Below are 17,424 nucleotides of genomic sequence, written 5' to 3' on the forward strand. Positions count from 1 at the left end.
TATTTCCCAGAATACCCTACAACATCAAAGACGAGAGCCCTCGGCAGCGGATGATGTAACTCCATGTGAAGTGCAAACACAAGCCAATAAAAATTAAGACTAAGCAATAGAGAGATATTCCTTTATCAATCCATCAACTCCATGTCAAGTGCAAATACAAGCCAAGAAAAATTAAACTACAAGGGTTGGCCACCTCGCGCGCAACGCGCGCTTTGGCTGCCCTAGTATATCAAAAGGGTTTTATTAAATTCGTACCAATACATAAAATCATACTATAAACCTCAGGAAATTTTTTAAATTACCACCCAAAAATATATCCATTTTTCAAAATAACTTTTTTTTTTTTAAAAAAAATTACTACCCCTTAAATTAAATAATTACTCAGATTACCACCTTTTTCAAAATTCTGGTGGGTTTTCCGTTTGTGAGCCCCACCTAACGGCTACTAGCCGCTATTTTGACCCTTTTAACTGATTTTCCCCTCGATTTTTCTCTTTAAAAATAGCTCTTCCGACTTCAATTCGCATTTCCTTCACCAAATTCCACTATAATTGGGGTAGATAGGTAGAATTGGGGTTTTTATGAAATTAAGGTTCATGCTTCAATTGAATTGGGGGTTTTCTTAAATTAGGGTTCTTATTTTAATTGAATTGGGGGTTTTATGAAATTAGGGTTCCTACTTCAATTAAATTTGGGTTGTTATGAAATTAGGGTTCCTTCCTCTTTCCCCTTTTCTTGAAGTGTTTCCGTTGAGTGCGGCTCCTTCCTTCCTCTGCTTTCAGGTAAGAAGGAGGATAGAGAAAGTGACTCCTTTGCAATCAATTACCCAACAGTTACTCCTTTGCAGATCAAACAAAAAATTAGGGTTTTAGTTTACTAATTTAAAGAGTTGTTGAGAATTTATGAAGAAAGAGGGAGAAGAAAGTGGATTGTTTAGAAAATTAATGAAGAAATTGAATGAGGAAGGGGTTTGGTTGAGTTCAATAGCATAGAGAGAGAAAGAGAGTGAAGTCGAGATAAATGAACAAAAAGAAGGAGGGAAATAAGGTAGGTGGGGCCCACAAACGGAAAACCCACCGGAATTTTGAAATAGGTGGTAATCTGAGTATTTAATTTAAGGGGTGGTAATTTTTTAAAAATAATTAAAAGGGTAGTTATTTTGAAAATGGATACATTTTTGGGGTGGTAATTTAAAAATTTTCCTAAACCTTATAAAATTTTTAAAAGTGCATAATTATTAGTATAAAAGAAGAATGCTTAATTAGAGATATAATGGTCATAAACATATCTTTATGACGTGGAAGATAAAAAAAAAATAAGTTTACTACATGCAGGAAAACAAAGTGTTAATTTTAGAGTAAATAATACTTGAAGGTACTAAAGTTTGCCAAAAGTTTCACTTAAGGTATTAAAGTTTCAAAAGTTTCAATAAAGATACTCAAACCTTCACTCTAGGTAAAACTCCAAATGGTAACTTGCTCCAACCGGTTTCCCCCTTTTATAATAACTAGATGTAAGCCCGTGCGATGCACGGTTTTTAAGTATTTCATTTTTGTATATTTTTTTTTTTGTAATTTCTTAATATTTTTTGTTTTTATTTTCTATTCTATTATTTTAACATTAATTTAAGATAAAATATTTTGTTAATTTTTAAATTATTCTTATTCAAATTTCACGTATATAGAACTTGAATTTATAAATTGAAATAAATATTATCTCATTTATCGGATAGTTAGATAAAATCATTAAATCAAAATATATTTTTTAATTTCTAATTTTTTGTTAAAATAATATAAATCCTAATGTAAAAGATAATATAATAGATAATTTTTGTTTTTTTTCATTATTTAAATCTTAAATTACTATTTTTTGTTTTCAATTCTCAAATTTCATTTGTTAACTTTTTTCTTAAATGGCGACTGAAAATATAAATTCTAAATTAATACGTAAATCTAATTTTTCATTGGTCGAAATATTACTTTTGCTTATGTGGCGTGCGATGCACGAATTTTTATATACATTTTGTATATAAATATTTTTTTGGTGATATCTTAATTGTTTTCTTGCATTATAAGTTTTAAAAATTTTGTATGAAAATATCATATCATCAGATATTTACATAAAACCATTAACATCAAATGATAATTTATATTTATTAAATATCAAAATATAATTTTTAGTTTTTAAAATAATATAAATCCTAATATCTAGAGATAATTTTTAGTTTTGTAACAAATATAAATGATAAAATTTAGTGTTCTTAAACTAATAAATTACTATTTGTCGTTTTTACCTACGTGGCAAAAATTTAAAATTTCATTCGTCACTTTTGTTTAGGTGGCGAGTGATTTTTTTAATTCTAAAATAAAATAGAAATCTAATTTTTAATTGGTCGAAAATATACCTTTTCTTATGTGGCGCGCCGAATGCTCTCCAAAAATGCCTACTTTATTTATATATATTAGATTCTTAAAAAAAAAAAAAAACTATATTTCCTTCATCACGAACTCTCAACTTTCTCTCTCCTCCATTGCTTCAACAAAAACCCTTCATTTCCTCCATTTTCTCTCTCCTTAGAAAACCTTCAATTTCTCCAACAGTGGTGAAATCAGTTCAAGCTTCTTTCATGGCGGTCATCTTCACTATCATCAACGTCGATCGCCATGGCAATTGATGATCCAGCTCCAAGCCCTACCTCCGATCCGCCGTCGGAATTGTCTCTCTGTCGCTCGCTGGTGGTCTCGCCGTCGCAATCTCCGCCGTATTCTTCGGTTATTTTTTCTAGATTTGAGGAATTGTTGTTATCTTAGGGTTTGGTGTTCTAATTTTGGTATTTGATTAACTTTTGAGTGTGTTCTTAGGATTTTTGATTTTGTTCACAGTTTGATGCGCTTGTGCGTACATTTATTAGCACATATTGTGTTTTTCTGTTATTTATATTATTATGGTTTAAAATAATTATCTATTTCTTCTTGTATTTCTTAATTGTGTGTTTAGCTCTTCCTCTTACTGCATTGCATGCAAAATGTAAGGCTAAAAGCATATTGAAGAATTAGTAGATAAAACAGCAAAGCTAGCATAAATACCAATCATTTTTTTTACAAAGATAGCTGCATTTAAACGCCTTCAATATCAAATAATGGTTATTGCTATGTTACGGGAACTTTGGCATTAATACTTCAATATCAAATACCAAACATCTTTTTTTACGAAGATAGCCAAATTCATTGAAATCCACCAAACATTAGTACCCTTGTCAGAATTTTTATTTTCCTTTTTTTTTTTTTTTAATCATAAGTTTATTTGCTGTAGTAGGTTGAGTACTCTATTTGAAACTTTTGAAACTTGAGTACCTTGAGTGAAACTTTTTGCAAACATTACCCTCAAATAGTGAAGTAACTTGTTAATTTTATACTTTGTATGAAACGTACTCGTCAATCAATATAATCTCGAAAGAAAATTATCCTAATTTCTTGTTTACCTCTTTCCTTTTGAAAAGGAAAAATATAAATGTCGATCAACTAATAAAAAGTGATTATAATAAATAAGTATAGTGACATGATTTGATCATTCAGGGCCATCAAATGAGTTAACAATGTTACTATCTTAGCTATCTTTCAATTATGCTTTCATACTCAACTTAAATATATCTAACTTGGAATGTGGGATATTAATTTTATTTATAATTCATTAGTCCATCTGTTGTTTGCTAATTTCCATCACATAGTTTATAATTTGAAACTCAAGTAATAAAACATGGTTTTCCCTACAATTTAATTTACTATATAGGTAAGTGAGACCTAAGTCAAGTAAAAAAATAGAAAGAAAATGTGAGACCTAACTCAAGTTAAAAAATATGGTGAAAAAGTATAGAGAAATAAGTAGCAAGTAAATTAGGATACCCACTAATAAGTACTAAGCAGTACTTGGTTTAGTGGTAAGCATCGATTATTCGGCAACCTGAATATGAGGATTCTCTTATCTTTTCCCCATTCTCAAGAGGTCTTGTCTGATAATTTGAGCCAAATTGACATGTGAGAGGTTTTAGTCTGATAATTAAGGAACTAGCCCACTAGTAAAGCCAATGATATAAAACCATCATTTTATGTATAGTTGTAATTTTATTAGGGTCTCTTCTCTTCAGCTTAATTTCAATTCAGTTCAGTTCCAATCAATTAACTAAAGTTCAGTTTAGTTTATAATTCCTTTTCTCATAAACAATTAATTTCAGCTCTATTCAGTTCAGTTCAGTTGAGTTTAATTCAGTAAATCAGAACATGCCCTTAGTTGCTCCATATATTCATTGCCAATAATCTCATGTGAACTAGTTCATCTATCAATCTATAATCACTGGTAGAGCCTCATCGATAATTCTAGAACCAATTGATCATGTTGAAAATTGAACAAATTTGAATTCCTTATATGCAAATTTGATATTATTTGAAATTTTCTTATAAATTGATCCTTCTAACTTGAATAAAATTCATCAACCTTATTTTAAACTCATTATATTAATTTTTTAAATTCGCCACTGTCTCCATTTATGTATAATTTGTAACCCATCCGAGGTTACCTCATTTGAATTCTGGAGACTTCCGACACAAGTGAAGTTTGAGCAATGAGACGAAGATGAGAGCAATTGTGATAGCTCATATGGGCTTCACTGCCTGCCTTCCCACGCTGCCGCCCAAAACAATTGGAATATTAGTTACCAAGTATTTGTCATCATATGCTTCAATTAATGCTTCAACTCAAACCAACGTATCTAAGTATGAAGTGCAATACAAAATAATACTGTCAAATTTACAACCTTAATTAATTAATTGTTTAAGGTTGAGTACACTACTATGGCGTCTAATTAATGTTGCTTATTTATTTGGAATTTGGATATTACCCTTTATATTATGAAGTAATTAAGGGGAAAGAGAACTCATTTTATAATTTTATTGTACAATTTTGTAAGGTTGTAAACTTGTAATTTTCAATTTGCTTATAAGTTTTAACTACCGTTTAGGTGACAATGATTTTTTTGAGGAGAACATAGTTGTATTCGTTATAAAAAATTTGTCCCTTACGTCGATTTATAAAGTATTTCATTAAGTACTGCCCGTAAGATTAGCTTAATCCTCCCCTTTTTTTTTCTTTTTCTTTTTTAATTAAAATCTCTAACTAACACTGCTAACAATTTTCATTTAATAATGACTCCTATTAAACCCTCAAGCATTTGATAATCTAAATAAAAGAGGACAAAATCAATAAATGAAGTATAAACCCTTCAACATATATACTTGAAGTTTAAACCCTACCCTTAGAAGAGTTAGAACCGATCCTACTTGAAGAGTTTAAATTATTTATTTTTTACTCTTTCGTGTTTTAATAAGTGTTACAGTTTGACTTTTTTCACTATTCACATAATGGTTTTGACTTGATTAATTTCCTAATATATAAGAAACAAATGTTATTTTATAATACATTGTTGGATTCGTCATAATGTATACTTTCATAATATCAATTTTCCTATAATTTTACTAACATATAATCAGTTAAATTAATATTCAAAGTTGTGTCTTGGCATACGTGTTTGATTAAATTGTAACACTTTTTTTTTTTTCCTTGAGAGAATTAAATTGTAACACTTATTAAAACACGAATGAAGTAAATAGTTTCAAACCGAGGACTCCTTTAAACAATATGATATCCTAATTTACATCATTGCATGAACTCATACATTATTGTAAAGATTGAAAAAGACTCCATTATCTTAATAGTACCACACTCCCACCAACCACAAAATCACTAAACAATTTGCCCATGCCGTCTATGCCTAATATTTAGCCCAAAAATCTCGGATGAAATTAAAACTAAGCACTAAAAATCAAAGTAAAAATGAGAGATTTCAGTCAAATTTTCTCTCTTTTTCTTCACTTACTCATTTTCACTCTAAATCCTCAACTGGGTATTAGCAGTTTTCCAAGTTCGGACCCACGTACCCAACAAAATTTAGACAGAATTCATTATCTTCCTGGCCAGAATTTTGATGTGGGGTTTTCACAGTTTTCTGGGTATGTTACTGTTAATGAAGAATATGGAAGAGCACTATTTTATTGGTTCATTGAAGCTGTTGAAGATCCTTCTTCAAAACCTCTTCTTTTGTGGCTTAATGGAGGTTCAATCTTGATTTTACCCTTATTTTGTTCATTACCATTTGATTTAATTTTGACTTTGGTGTATTGTGAGCGAGAAAGGGTAATAATGTAGATGGGATTCGATCATATGTCTTGAGTATCATAGACTTTTAGTTGACTAATATATTGTCTTTAATTCATTAGTTCTTGCTGAGGTAGACTGGTTATGATGCCGAATCTTGGGCTGATTTTTCTTTTGTTCTTTAGAATTTAGACTGATTGATTAATACCAAGTATATATTTATGTTTTGATTGAAATAAATTGTCATTTAATTTAGTACGAGTGGCTGTCTTTTGGATTGCATTTTACTCCTGAAATGTGATTATACAAGGACTTGAGTTGATGGTTGTTTGCTCTTGCTGATATAGATTGAAATTGGTGGATTTTTCTTTTGGTTTTTGTTTGTTTGTTTGTTTGTTGTAAATATACTTGGAATTTAGATATGTTCATATACTTTTTTGTTTTTGATTGAAATGAGTAGCATTTACTATACTAGTTGTGTTTTGGATTGCATTTTACTTTGAAATGATGTTTATTTAGCAAGTTCTTGATGCTTTACAGACTGGGGGATTTGAGTTAATGGTTGTTTCGTGTAGGGCCCGGATGTTCATCCATTGCCTACGGGGAGGCAGAAGAGCTGGGTCCATTTCATATTGAGAAAGATGGGAAAACTCTTTATATGAATCCTCACTCCTGGAACAAAGGTATACTATACTTCTATGGATTTGCCAATGAATTTGATACTACTCTTAGACCGCTGTGTAATTGTATGGTTGGACTCTATTTCTACTATTGACTCGAATGCTCAAGTTTCTTCATTTTTGATCTTGAAGGGGGCTCTCTTTAAAATCATTTGCTTTTCATGCAGTTGCCAATATTTTGTTTCTGGATTTTCCTGCTGGAGTTGGCTTTTCATATTCCAACACTACGTCTGATTTGCTATCTCATGGAGACAAAAGGACAGGTATTACTCTGCATTTAAGATTTACGGTGTGGTTATATATTTTAAAAAATAGAATCATTTATGCCTGTAGACTGTTCTTTCTTTGGATTTCAGCTCAGGACTCCTTGAAGTTTCTGCTGGAGTGGTTCGAACGGTTCCCACACTATAAGGGGAGAGAATTTTACATTTCAGGAGAGAGCTATGGAGGTATTCCTTAAAATATTTGTCTTGCATAGGATTAGTTATTTATCTTGTGTTTCCTTTTCACTCCAAATTTGTATAATATGCTTGACAAGTACCTGTGATGCTTTAGAAGCCCCCATACTCACACAGAGAAGAGACTCTTCTTAAGGGTATCTAGAATCTGGATGTTGTATTTTGTGCTACGATTTTTTTTTGATGTGTAGCTAGGTAATTTGCAGTGGCTCAAAATAAGTAAAACTAAATGGCTTATATCAATTATGTATTATGAAGTATCTTACAAGCTTAGGGTTACATTTGTGGTCAGACCAATGTCAAAAGCGACTTTGTGCGTAGTGGTGGTTGTTAACAGTATACTTTCATATTGGTAAGAAAGACAGAGGTTGAAATGGTCGTTTAGGTACAGTTTAGATCGTCTATCAGACAAATTTAGAAAATTGGTGCTTGTAGGTTTCCCTTCACCTTTTATTGCAGAGAATGATGTTGTATGTTTTGCAGGACATTATGTGCCCCAGCTCAGCCAAGCAATTGTAAGGCACAACTTGGCAAATAACAAGAAAACGATTAATCTGAAGGGTTATATGGTATGTTTTCCTCTCCTGCGAGAAACACAAGCTTGTTATGGCCATCTGCAGAATACTTAACTATCTTTTTATTTATACGTGTTTCAGGTTGGAAATGCCCTGACTGATGATTTCTATGACCACCTTGGGGTTTTCCAATTTATGTGGTCATCCGGATTAATCTCTGATGAAACATACAAGCTGCTTAACGTATTCTGTGACTTTGAATCATTTGTACACTCATCAGACAAGTGCAATAAAATACTAGATGTTGCTAACAATGAACTTGGAAACATTGACCCATATAGCATCTATACCCCCTCTTGTACTGCAAACTCTTCGTTACCTAACAAACTACTGAAAAGACTGGTAAGCACTAAGTGGTATTTTGGCATTTATTTTAATCTTGCAACATTTTTTGTTTGTAACATTAGCATATAAGAATGTTAATTATTTATCTAACTAATGCAAAGCTACATACTTCCTCCGTCCTTGAATAAAAGCCCAATTTATCTCAAAATTCTTGCTCCTATTCAAAAGTCCCGTTCTGCCATTCCTAATTCGGGTGGGCTCCAGAATCCACTAATTTTTTTTACTCACTTCTAACGAACAAACCCCTCTAACCCCATTATTTTTTGCTTACTTCCTCTGGAAACAATAAACTATTCCCACTACCTTCCTTTTGTATCCAATTTTAATCAACAACACCTCACTAACACTCGTCTCCTAAAATTGTGTGCCTATGAGAAATGGGGATTTTATTTAGGGATGGGCGAGTATTATTGATGGGGAGGTTGGCCTTCAGTACTTGGATTACATGGGGATAATAACTTAACATTGTGCATCCACCTTGTATCCTCCCTGAACTATTTAAGCATTGACCTTCTAAGATTAGAGTTTTTTGTGTCCTTGGACTTGAGCTGACATAATGTCAGCTAAGACCTTGCTTTCTGTATTGGCTTTTTAATTCCGTGAAACTTGCTCTCTCTTACTATACTGACTGTGCTTATTAATTATCATCTTGCTGCTTGGAGATCTGATCTTTTGAGCTAGTTGTGCATGCCTTATTGATTAACAAAATTGTTCCAATATTATATTCAATCATATCACACTGGTTATCCTACTTTCTGATTTGGGGAGTTCAAATTGACTGTCTTATATATCCACTCTTTGACTGTGCAACTAATGGACTACCTTATTATAAAATATGCCTACTTATTCTTTTTCCACTTTTCTTGCTTTATATGAAATGTGAACTAAGGTAAATACTCTAATATGGAGGGAATAATTTCAAGTTTTATAAATCTAAAAGTTCATCCCTGTTTAATATCTTTGTTGATTATTCATGATTGGGAATGTTATTTGCTAGATCGGTCACATCAATGAAGCATATGATCCATGTAGTGAGAAGCATTCAGTTGTATACTTCAACAATCCTGAAGTTCAGCAAGCACTACATGTTAATCCCAAGTTTGCTCCTAAGAAATGGGAAACATGCAGGTAGTTCTCCAGAAATAGTTAGTTGACCATTTTGTCAGATCAAATAATATAAGCATGGTTTAGCAGGAATTTTTTAGTGGCCACCTATGTGCATGATAATCTGGCTAACCTGGCTTTCCGCTTCAATACTGGGTATTCTGAGCAGATGATTTTCATTGCTTAAACTGTTGCTCATGAAAAGATATTTGTGACATGACTTGATCACAATTTTTTGGAAACAGGGGCTGTTTGAGTACTAAAATGGGTTTGATTGGAGATAAAAAATAATCTTACATTGCTTCTAGCTCTTGTGCATTTGTTTACCTCAAATATAAAGCTCATGTATATTTTTATGCATTAATTTAGTGTGATAATTTTTGTGCTATATCAGTTTGTTCTGGAAACTATATCATATGTATGCTTTATGCATCCTTCAGGTTTTATCTCATTTCCAATATTCGTTTATATGATAACGTGGCAATCTTTAGATAGTATCCTCACACTTTGAACTTTGAAGTTTTTTAGCTAATAATTCTGCCTTGAAGCTGTAACACTGATATCCAGAACAATAATTATATTTTCCATTGATTTTCTCTTGATTATCTTCGTTCGTATTCTCCATCCCATAATAGAGTTTCTAGTTGACTTTGACATGATTTAAGCATGTGACGTCCCAGAACAGTAACAAGGTACTTTATTGTGGGGTGGAGGGAGTAGATATCTGCTGACTGCTGTTTTATTGCTGTGTTTGTACCCTGCATTTCCTTTACATCTATACACTGCACCAAATGGAGTTGAAGTTACCAATTGCAATTTAATGCCACTCAATATACTTTTTTCCTTCTTTATGTCTTGCAGTGAAATGATAAATACCAACTGGAAAGATTCATCGAGCTCAGTCCTTGACATATATCACGAGCTTATAAATGCAGGACTTCGAATTTGGATTTTCAGGTTTTAATCAGCAGACTCTATCTTATCCTGTATTTGGCTCTGTATTTTTTTCTTTGTGCATGTGTGTGTGTGTGTGTGTTTTTTTTTTTTTTTTTTTTTTTTTTTTTTTTTTTTTTTTTTTTTTGTGGGGGATCACTGAGTTCAGTCCTTGACATATATTATGGATGCGGGAATTTGAATTTGGATTTTCAGGTTTTAATCAGCACACACTATCTTATTCCTTATTTAATCCTGTAATTTTGTGTTTTTTTTTTTGGGTGGGTGGGGGTCAGAAGATCATGAAACCATTTTTTGATGGGTTTGTTCAAGTGTCAAAATGGTTAGAATATACTCCCTTTGTCCACAAATAATCTTCTTGTATTTCCTTTTAGGATGTCCACAAATAATCTTCCTGTATTTCCTTTTAGGATGTCTACAAAAAATCTTCTTGGTTTAAACTTTAAAATAATTTTTTTTCATATTTAACCCATGTGAAGTACACACTCTCTGTCCCCACGGCCCACCCTACTAAATTCCTTAATAAGGGTGCCAAAGCCTAACAGGAAGATTTTTTATGCAAAGAGGGAGTATATTAATATATGTAATTTGTATATATGACCTTTCGGTCTATTGTTGAGCATCATTTCCATGTTTTTTTTTCATTATAATTGATTTCCCATTATATTAGAAAATTATTGATATTTTGTTTGTAAAAGTTCAGAAACTTACACATACTTCGTTGCACATAACACTTGTGATTGGACTTAAGTCTGGAGTATATTAAGTTGATGTTATAGTTAGGATTTGGATGCATATATATATTGGTGATATGTGCACATGAGTTCCTTCATAATGACAGCCAATTGACTGGCAGGCTCGGTGCATGAGCTTGTTTGGTGTAATTGACCAGTGACCGTCTACACTAAATCTAGTACAAGGGTTTTTGTGGCAATGGTCAAATTAGGATAACACCCCAATTATTCTTTTTGTTAAAGCATATGTTACTATCATTGGGTTGGTTGTGGTTTGCAATTATTTTTTCTTAGTCGATATTGTGGTTTGCAATTATTTTTTCTGTATAGCTCTATCTGTATTATAAGCATGTTGATTGTAATTGTATTTTTGTAAACATGAAATGATCTCCAATGAAAAGCAAATAATATAGCTTTTAATTTTTTACTCAATGCAGTGGTGACACTGATGCTGTAATTCCCGTCACATCAACAAGATATAGTATAGATGCTCTCAAACTTCCAACTGTTAAGCCTTGGCGTGCCTGGTATGATGATGGACAGGTAAATTACTACGCTCACTGTAGAAACTAAGACTAGTTTCCTTTATCCTCGTTTTTACTGTCAGCTTTGTCTTATTACTCTAACCAAAACTGGTTATGGATTCCTCAAGTCTAATTTATGCTATGATGCATAAGCTATGCTAGAGTTTGTGTTTATGTTTTGTGCATATACTTATTCAAGTACTTATATAATTCTCATTTATTTTCTATTCTTTCCATTGCAAAACTTAAATCGCTACTAAGATGGTTAGATGGAACTTGTTTATCAAACTCATATTTTACTTTTTACAACTTGCAGTCTTATAAGTTTAAAATTTTAATCATATGCTGTTCTGATACATAATTAATGGAATAGTTGTTTGAACCTCACTAATATAGGCTTTTGGGAAGGAAATACTGCCTTTTACTTAGCTCAGTTTCTTAGTGTTTAAATTACCTTTCAGATTTTTTGCTTTAAATTCATCATCCTAGTTTGAGTTTTTGACTGATTGTTTACATGGAATTTATGTCCTCCAACTTATACCCCTTTCAGATTTTCTTATTTGGTTTTTCTGTACTTGAACAGGTTGGGGGATGGACACAAGAATACAAAGGCCTTACATTTGTGGCGGTGAGGGGAGCTGGCCATGAAGTCCCTCTACATCAATCTAAGCTTTCCCTTATACTGGCCAAGTCCTTCTTGGCTGGTGAATCGATGCCAGCACTGCATCAAGTCAGTGATTCTTAAACACAGCATTCTGTAGGAGTAACTATTAGGGGTTGTTATGATCAGAGAATTGAAAGGATCTTAACTCTTGATTGTCTTTCCCATTCTCGAAACCCCTATCTATATGCACTCTAGATTTAATATATAACCTCAACCGGGTCAAGAAAATTCCAATATTCATACGGAATAATACTTCACCCGCTTACGACAGTGAAACTGAATATGTGTGTTTTAAAGTGCTGTTTGGAGTACAAACCCCTTGTGTAGATGTTCGAGCTTTATTTGGGTTAATCTCTGTTTTACCTTGTTTTGTTTGAACCGTGATTCTCATTGCAGTGAGAACATGGGCAAATTGCTGGACTTGATTTCTCTTGCGAGCCGTAAATTTTTTTTATTTCACCTGAAATTCAAAACCGAACTAAGCTAAGAAAGATACATTTCTTTTGGGCATTTGGATCTGGAATGTCACACACTCACACATGCATTGATGCATACATATCCTTAATGTTCTTGTATGCTTAGATTGTTTGTTTCATATTAAACTCGAGTTTATTTCGATATGTATAATGAGAAGTTGATACAATACACCTAGAGATGTAATGCTCGATTAAGGTTCTGTGCAATTGCTTGATAACGCTTAGCCTTGAAATGATGCAAATGTTATGTGTACATTATCTTGATTAATTAGTACTGCTACGGACAAATCTACTGATATGAGTACTTTTGGTTAGCTTCCGATATCTCCCAATGAAGATCCTTGACTGGGAAGAACTGCCAAGTACTTTAAGGGGACATTATTCTTACAGTATCATCTCAAGCAAGGAAATAAAATCTTATTAGCTTCAAAACATTGTTGTTGGTATTGCTTACGTGCTTGCTGACTGCTTAAATGACTCGAAAAACCTGTTTCAGTAATCTAAGTAATTTAGCTTTGATCATATGAAATAGGATTAAAATCTTTGGGAGAAGGAGGATTGAGCAAAGCCAAGTGTGCATGTCTCATAAATTACAATTTTATGGGTGTAATATGCCTCTCAATATTTGGCTAAACTACTAGTTTTATTATGGACATATTGATCAGACAGGGGGCTTAAAGTACACTGTCGGGGATATGACAATGGGACTCCTTACTCTATGCTGTCCATGATTTTCCATCCAAACCAGCGAACCGTATGTATTTTCTAACTTATCAACACTCTTGTACTTGATCGTCATAGTATAGCTCTGCTTCTCATACCGTCTCTTAAACACCAATGTTCTCGGGTACACCCTCACTTGAGCTCCCTTAGGTGCGGTTACCAGTGCCTTGTATGTTGTCATACCATATCTTCCTACATTCGTTACAGTCCTATGAAAAGTTGTAGTAGCAGTTTTTGTGTTGTTTTCATAGTAAGCAATGAAGGATGGGTAATTGAGGTCGTTTGATGGGGTTGAGCAGTGGTGTTTGTTTGATCTTACTATGCTCATCATTTGGTTTCTTGTAAAATTCATTGAACAAAGGAGGTTTATGTAGTCTTGTGGTGCCAAGTCGTAGACAAGCCCTGGGTCAAGTGCACGGTTAGGATCAATCTGACCTGAACCCATGGCTAATGGGGAAGCAGGTGCAAGGTCAAAACCGTTGTCCTTGATAGCACTGCGAGTGTTATCAAGCGGGTCTGCTGTTGTCATAATTGCAGATCTGATAGCAGCAGGGGTCCAATCTGGGTGTGCTGCCTTCAGAAGGGCGGCCACTCCTGAAGCGTGTGGACACGCCATTGATGTTCCTGAGATCAGAGCATAATCATTTGACAGTACTATGTTATCACCAATCCTAGCAACCTCCATGTTCGGAACATAAGCTGCCAGTATCTGTGTTCCGGGGGCCATGACATCCGGCTTCAGTACACTCTGACAATTCCTAGACGGTCCCCTAGAGGTGTAAGACGCGGCAACTGGTGCAGGCTTCAACCCAACAAATGTTTGTTGGAATTGCATGCTCACCCAAGAACTATTCTTGTGTGATTTCGCGTATGTTACAATGGTTCGGCCCTCCTTGGGACCGACGACAATCCCAGGCCATGAGACTTCCCCTGCCTCATAAACCAGAGGGTCTTTAGAGATGAATATAGCACCAGCTACTTTAGAGTTAGAAACTTGGTATATTTGATTAAATACCATACCAGATTTACCAGTATCTTCACAAATGACTATTTCATTAGTAGCTACTTTTGTCAAGTAATCAGAAGAGTTGCACATTGCTAGTTTTTGCTCGTATCGCAACAAGACCTTTTGAATGACAGCACTAGCCGGGAATAAGGTCCAGCCTACGATTTCCCGGCCATTTCCGAGCAACAAAGTCCCGGAAAATTGTCTGTCAACGTTGCTTGCAGCAACTGTCATGGACCAGGGAATGTCGTTGTGGACAGAACCATACGCGGGGCCTTTATTTCCTGCTGAAGAGGACACTAACACGCCTCGCTCCATCGCAGCAAACGAGCCTATTGCCACAGGATTTTTGTACAAGGGGAGCTCATGGAATCCTAGTGATATGGAGATGACATCAACACCGTCTGCAATGGCTTGGTCCATGGCAGCAAGCACGTCCGAGGTGAGGCATAGGCCGTCGTCCCATACCACCTTATAGATAGCAACTCTAGCGCGAGGAGCCACCCCTCTAGCTGTACCTCTTGCATAGCCGAAGAAGGACACATCATCAACGTAGTTTCCTACGGCTGTTGACGACGTATGGGTGCCATGACCGTCGTTGTCCCTAGCCGAGTTCACCTTGGGCTTAAGCTTAGGCTTCGAGGCTATAACACCCTTGTTAAAGTATCTAGCCCCTATCAACTTGTTGTTACACATGGACGCGTTGAAATTTTGTCCTCCCTCACACGCACCCTTCCACCTGGATGACACTGGGGTCATCCCGGCATCATTAAAGCTCCGGCTCTCAGGCCAAACCCCGGTGTCTATGACCCCAACAATAACGTCGTGGCCATAGTTTGAGGCCGGCCAAAGACCGGTACGTGAGTTGAGTGAAAGAAAGTCAATAGTCCTAGTGGTGTCAAGTGTAGCTTTAGCCTCTTCATAAGCTATTACAAAAGCCGGGTGTTTTTCAAGCTTTTGAAGCTCATTTTGAGACAATAATGCACTAAACCCATGTAAGGCATTATCATAACTATAAAGGACACTAGGTGAACTATAAGAAGTGGGTGATTCATAGCCATCGGGTGTCACGGCCGAGGCGAGGGACTCGACGGTGGAGGTGTACCAATGATGGTGGCTAGTGAAAACATCAGGCATGAGGGACTTATTCATGTGGATGATGTAAGTTGATCTTTGGTGAGTTTCTCCATTAGAAGAGTGGATAAGTTGACTTATTAGTAAGAAAATAATAATGTTTAGAGAAGACATTTGTCTATTGAAAATATACATGAATTTTTATGCTATACTATATGATATGGAAAGGATATAATGCAAATATTAAATTTTTGGTTGGTTTATATAGATTGTTGGGAGGTAAAGAGTTTATAGTCAAATGGGGTCAATACTTTTTAATTATAAAGTAATTAATCATATTATTAATGACATAAATGGGACATATTTTTGGATATATGATGTAAGACGAAATAAAGGTCATATATGGACTTGTAAGTTTTCCACATAAATGATACATCAAGCCAGCAAGGTGGACACTTTCTGGGAGTAAATTATAGCACTACTTTATAGAAATTAAAATTCTTAATGATATTGATTTTTCAGGTGATTTCAATGAGATCATTGAGGAAAGTGAATTTTTTTAATCATTTTTTTTGGGTGGTAGAGTTAATGTTTTGAATAGGACTCGACCTTTGAGATGTCATACTCACTTTGATTTGTTATTATAAAGTTGCAACAGTTTGACTTTTATACGATTTATATATTCACTTTATCACATTTATGGTCATAATTGACCATTATCAAACGTGATGATAATTATATTGTTATAATTTTTTTAAATACAAATGAAGTATTACAGATACTATCAGAAAATTCCAAGTTTACTTATTACTTTTAAATTTATCTTATTTTTTGAGCTAAGCATTCTAATTTTTGGTAAATTTGACAATAATAGTCACATTAATTAATATAAGATCCATTTGAGACAATTTTTTTCCATTGTAATTTCGAAACATAAGGATAGGATCCTCATGGTGTATATATAAAAATTTATAATGTGTGAATGCCAATCAATTATCTTAATTACTTGGTTAGAATATTCAGGGGTGTTATTCATGATATATTATCGAATCCCGGCCCATCGATCTACATCATACCTGATATATCTTTTTATGACTACACATTGTAATTTATAATATGAAAAATGAAGATGAAGATAAATGATAATCATATTATAATCTGTTAGAGATATGAGATAAAATCAATATAAAAAAAAAAAATTATAGGTTATTCAATGAATACGTTTTAGGACGTACTTATGATTATGGTAGTATATGTTTTAAAATTTATGAGGATAGAAATGTTCATAAATCTTAAAGATATACTACCATCATAAATCCTAAAGATTAAATAATATCTTATTATAAATAGTAATACTAATCATATTATTCTCTTAATAATATCAAAAATATATCTCACGTATATTATTTATGTACTCCGTAAAAGATATGATTATGGTAACATATATTAAGATTTATGATAATTATCATCTTCATGATAAATTTTTTATATTAAGATAGTAAATATCTTTAGTGAATAAACCTTTATTTAATTTAAAGATGATTATAGCAAATGCAAGAATCGTGCCTTATGATAAATAAAATAAATGAAATTGTGCTAATTATGGTAGCATACCATGAATTTAACTTTGTATTACCAACCCACTTAGTTATGGTATGATAATAGTAATAGAGGACCACTAAACAACTTATCAGCTGTTTCTGGAAGTTCACATTTTCACCAAAAACCTAACAATGGCTTAATTAAAAGAGTGTTACTTTCACATTGTAATTCTATAAAAAAAAAAAAAAAAATTAGACTTATACTGGTCCAAGTTTGAAAATCTTGATCAAATGTGTTTACTAGTCTGCATAGGGTGTGTGTATATATATAACTACGGAATTATAATAATAAGATTTAT

General features: G+C 33.5%; 1 protein-coding gene and 1 pseudogene across 1 annotated transcript; one reads left to right on the forward strand and one right to left on the reverse strand.

Annotated features, from left to right (window-relative positions):
• The first annotated feature begins 5,754 nt into the window (after nt 1–5,754).
• On the forward strand, nt 5,755–12,755 carry LOC145578765 (serine carboxypeptidase II-2-like). Its single transcript, XM_081636069.1, has 10 exons — nt 5,755–6,166; nt 6,783–6,890; nt 7,055–7,150; nt 7,244–7,336; nt 7,829–7,914; nt 8,002–8,262; nt 9,263–9,393; nt 10,231–10,326; nt 11,495–11,600; nt 12,165–12,755. Exons 1-10 carry the CDS (start codon nt 5,887–5,889, stop codon nt 12,324–12,326), a joined length of 1,419 nt encoding a protein of 472 aa, XP_081492195.1. The 5' UTR covers nt 5,755–5,886; the 3' UTR covers nt 12,327–12,755.
• A 413-nt stretch (nt 12,756–13,168) lies between these two features.
• On the reverse strand, nt 13,169–15,734 carry LOC145578766 (subtilisin-like protease SBT3 pseudogene; annotated as a pseudogene).
• Nucleotides 15,735–17,424: the final 1,690 nt, after the last annotated feature.

Source organism: Chenopodium album, chromosome 14, assembly GCF_948465745.1.
Source record: "Chenopodium album chromosome 14, dcCheAlbu1.1, whole genome shotgun sequence".
Taxonomy (NCBI): domain Eukaryota; kingdom Viridiplantae; phylum Streptophyta; class Magnoliopsida; order Caryophyllales; family Amaranthaceae; genus Chenopodium; species Chenopodium album.

What these genes read in the sequence shown, in the direction of transcription:
- LOC145578765 (XM_081636069.1), top strand. Translation starts at nt 5,887, where the DNA reads ATGAGAGATTTCAGTCAAATTTTCTCTCTTTTTCTTCACTTACTCATT. An exon ending in TTAATCTGAAGGGTTATATG is followed by an intron (nt 7,915 to 8,001) that starts GTATGTTTTCCT and finishes TACGTGTTTCAG; the next exon opens with GTTGGAAATGCCCTGACTGA. An exon ending in CTTCGAATTTGGATTTTCAG is followed by an intron (nt 10,327 to 11,494) that starts GTTTTAATCAGC and finishes TACTCAATGCAG; the next exon opens with TGGTGACACTGATGCTGTAA.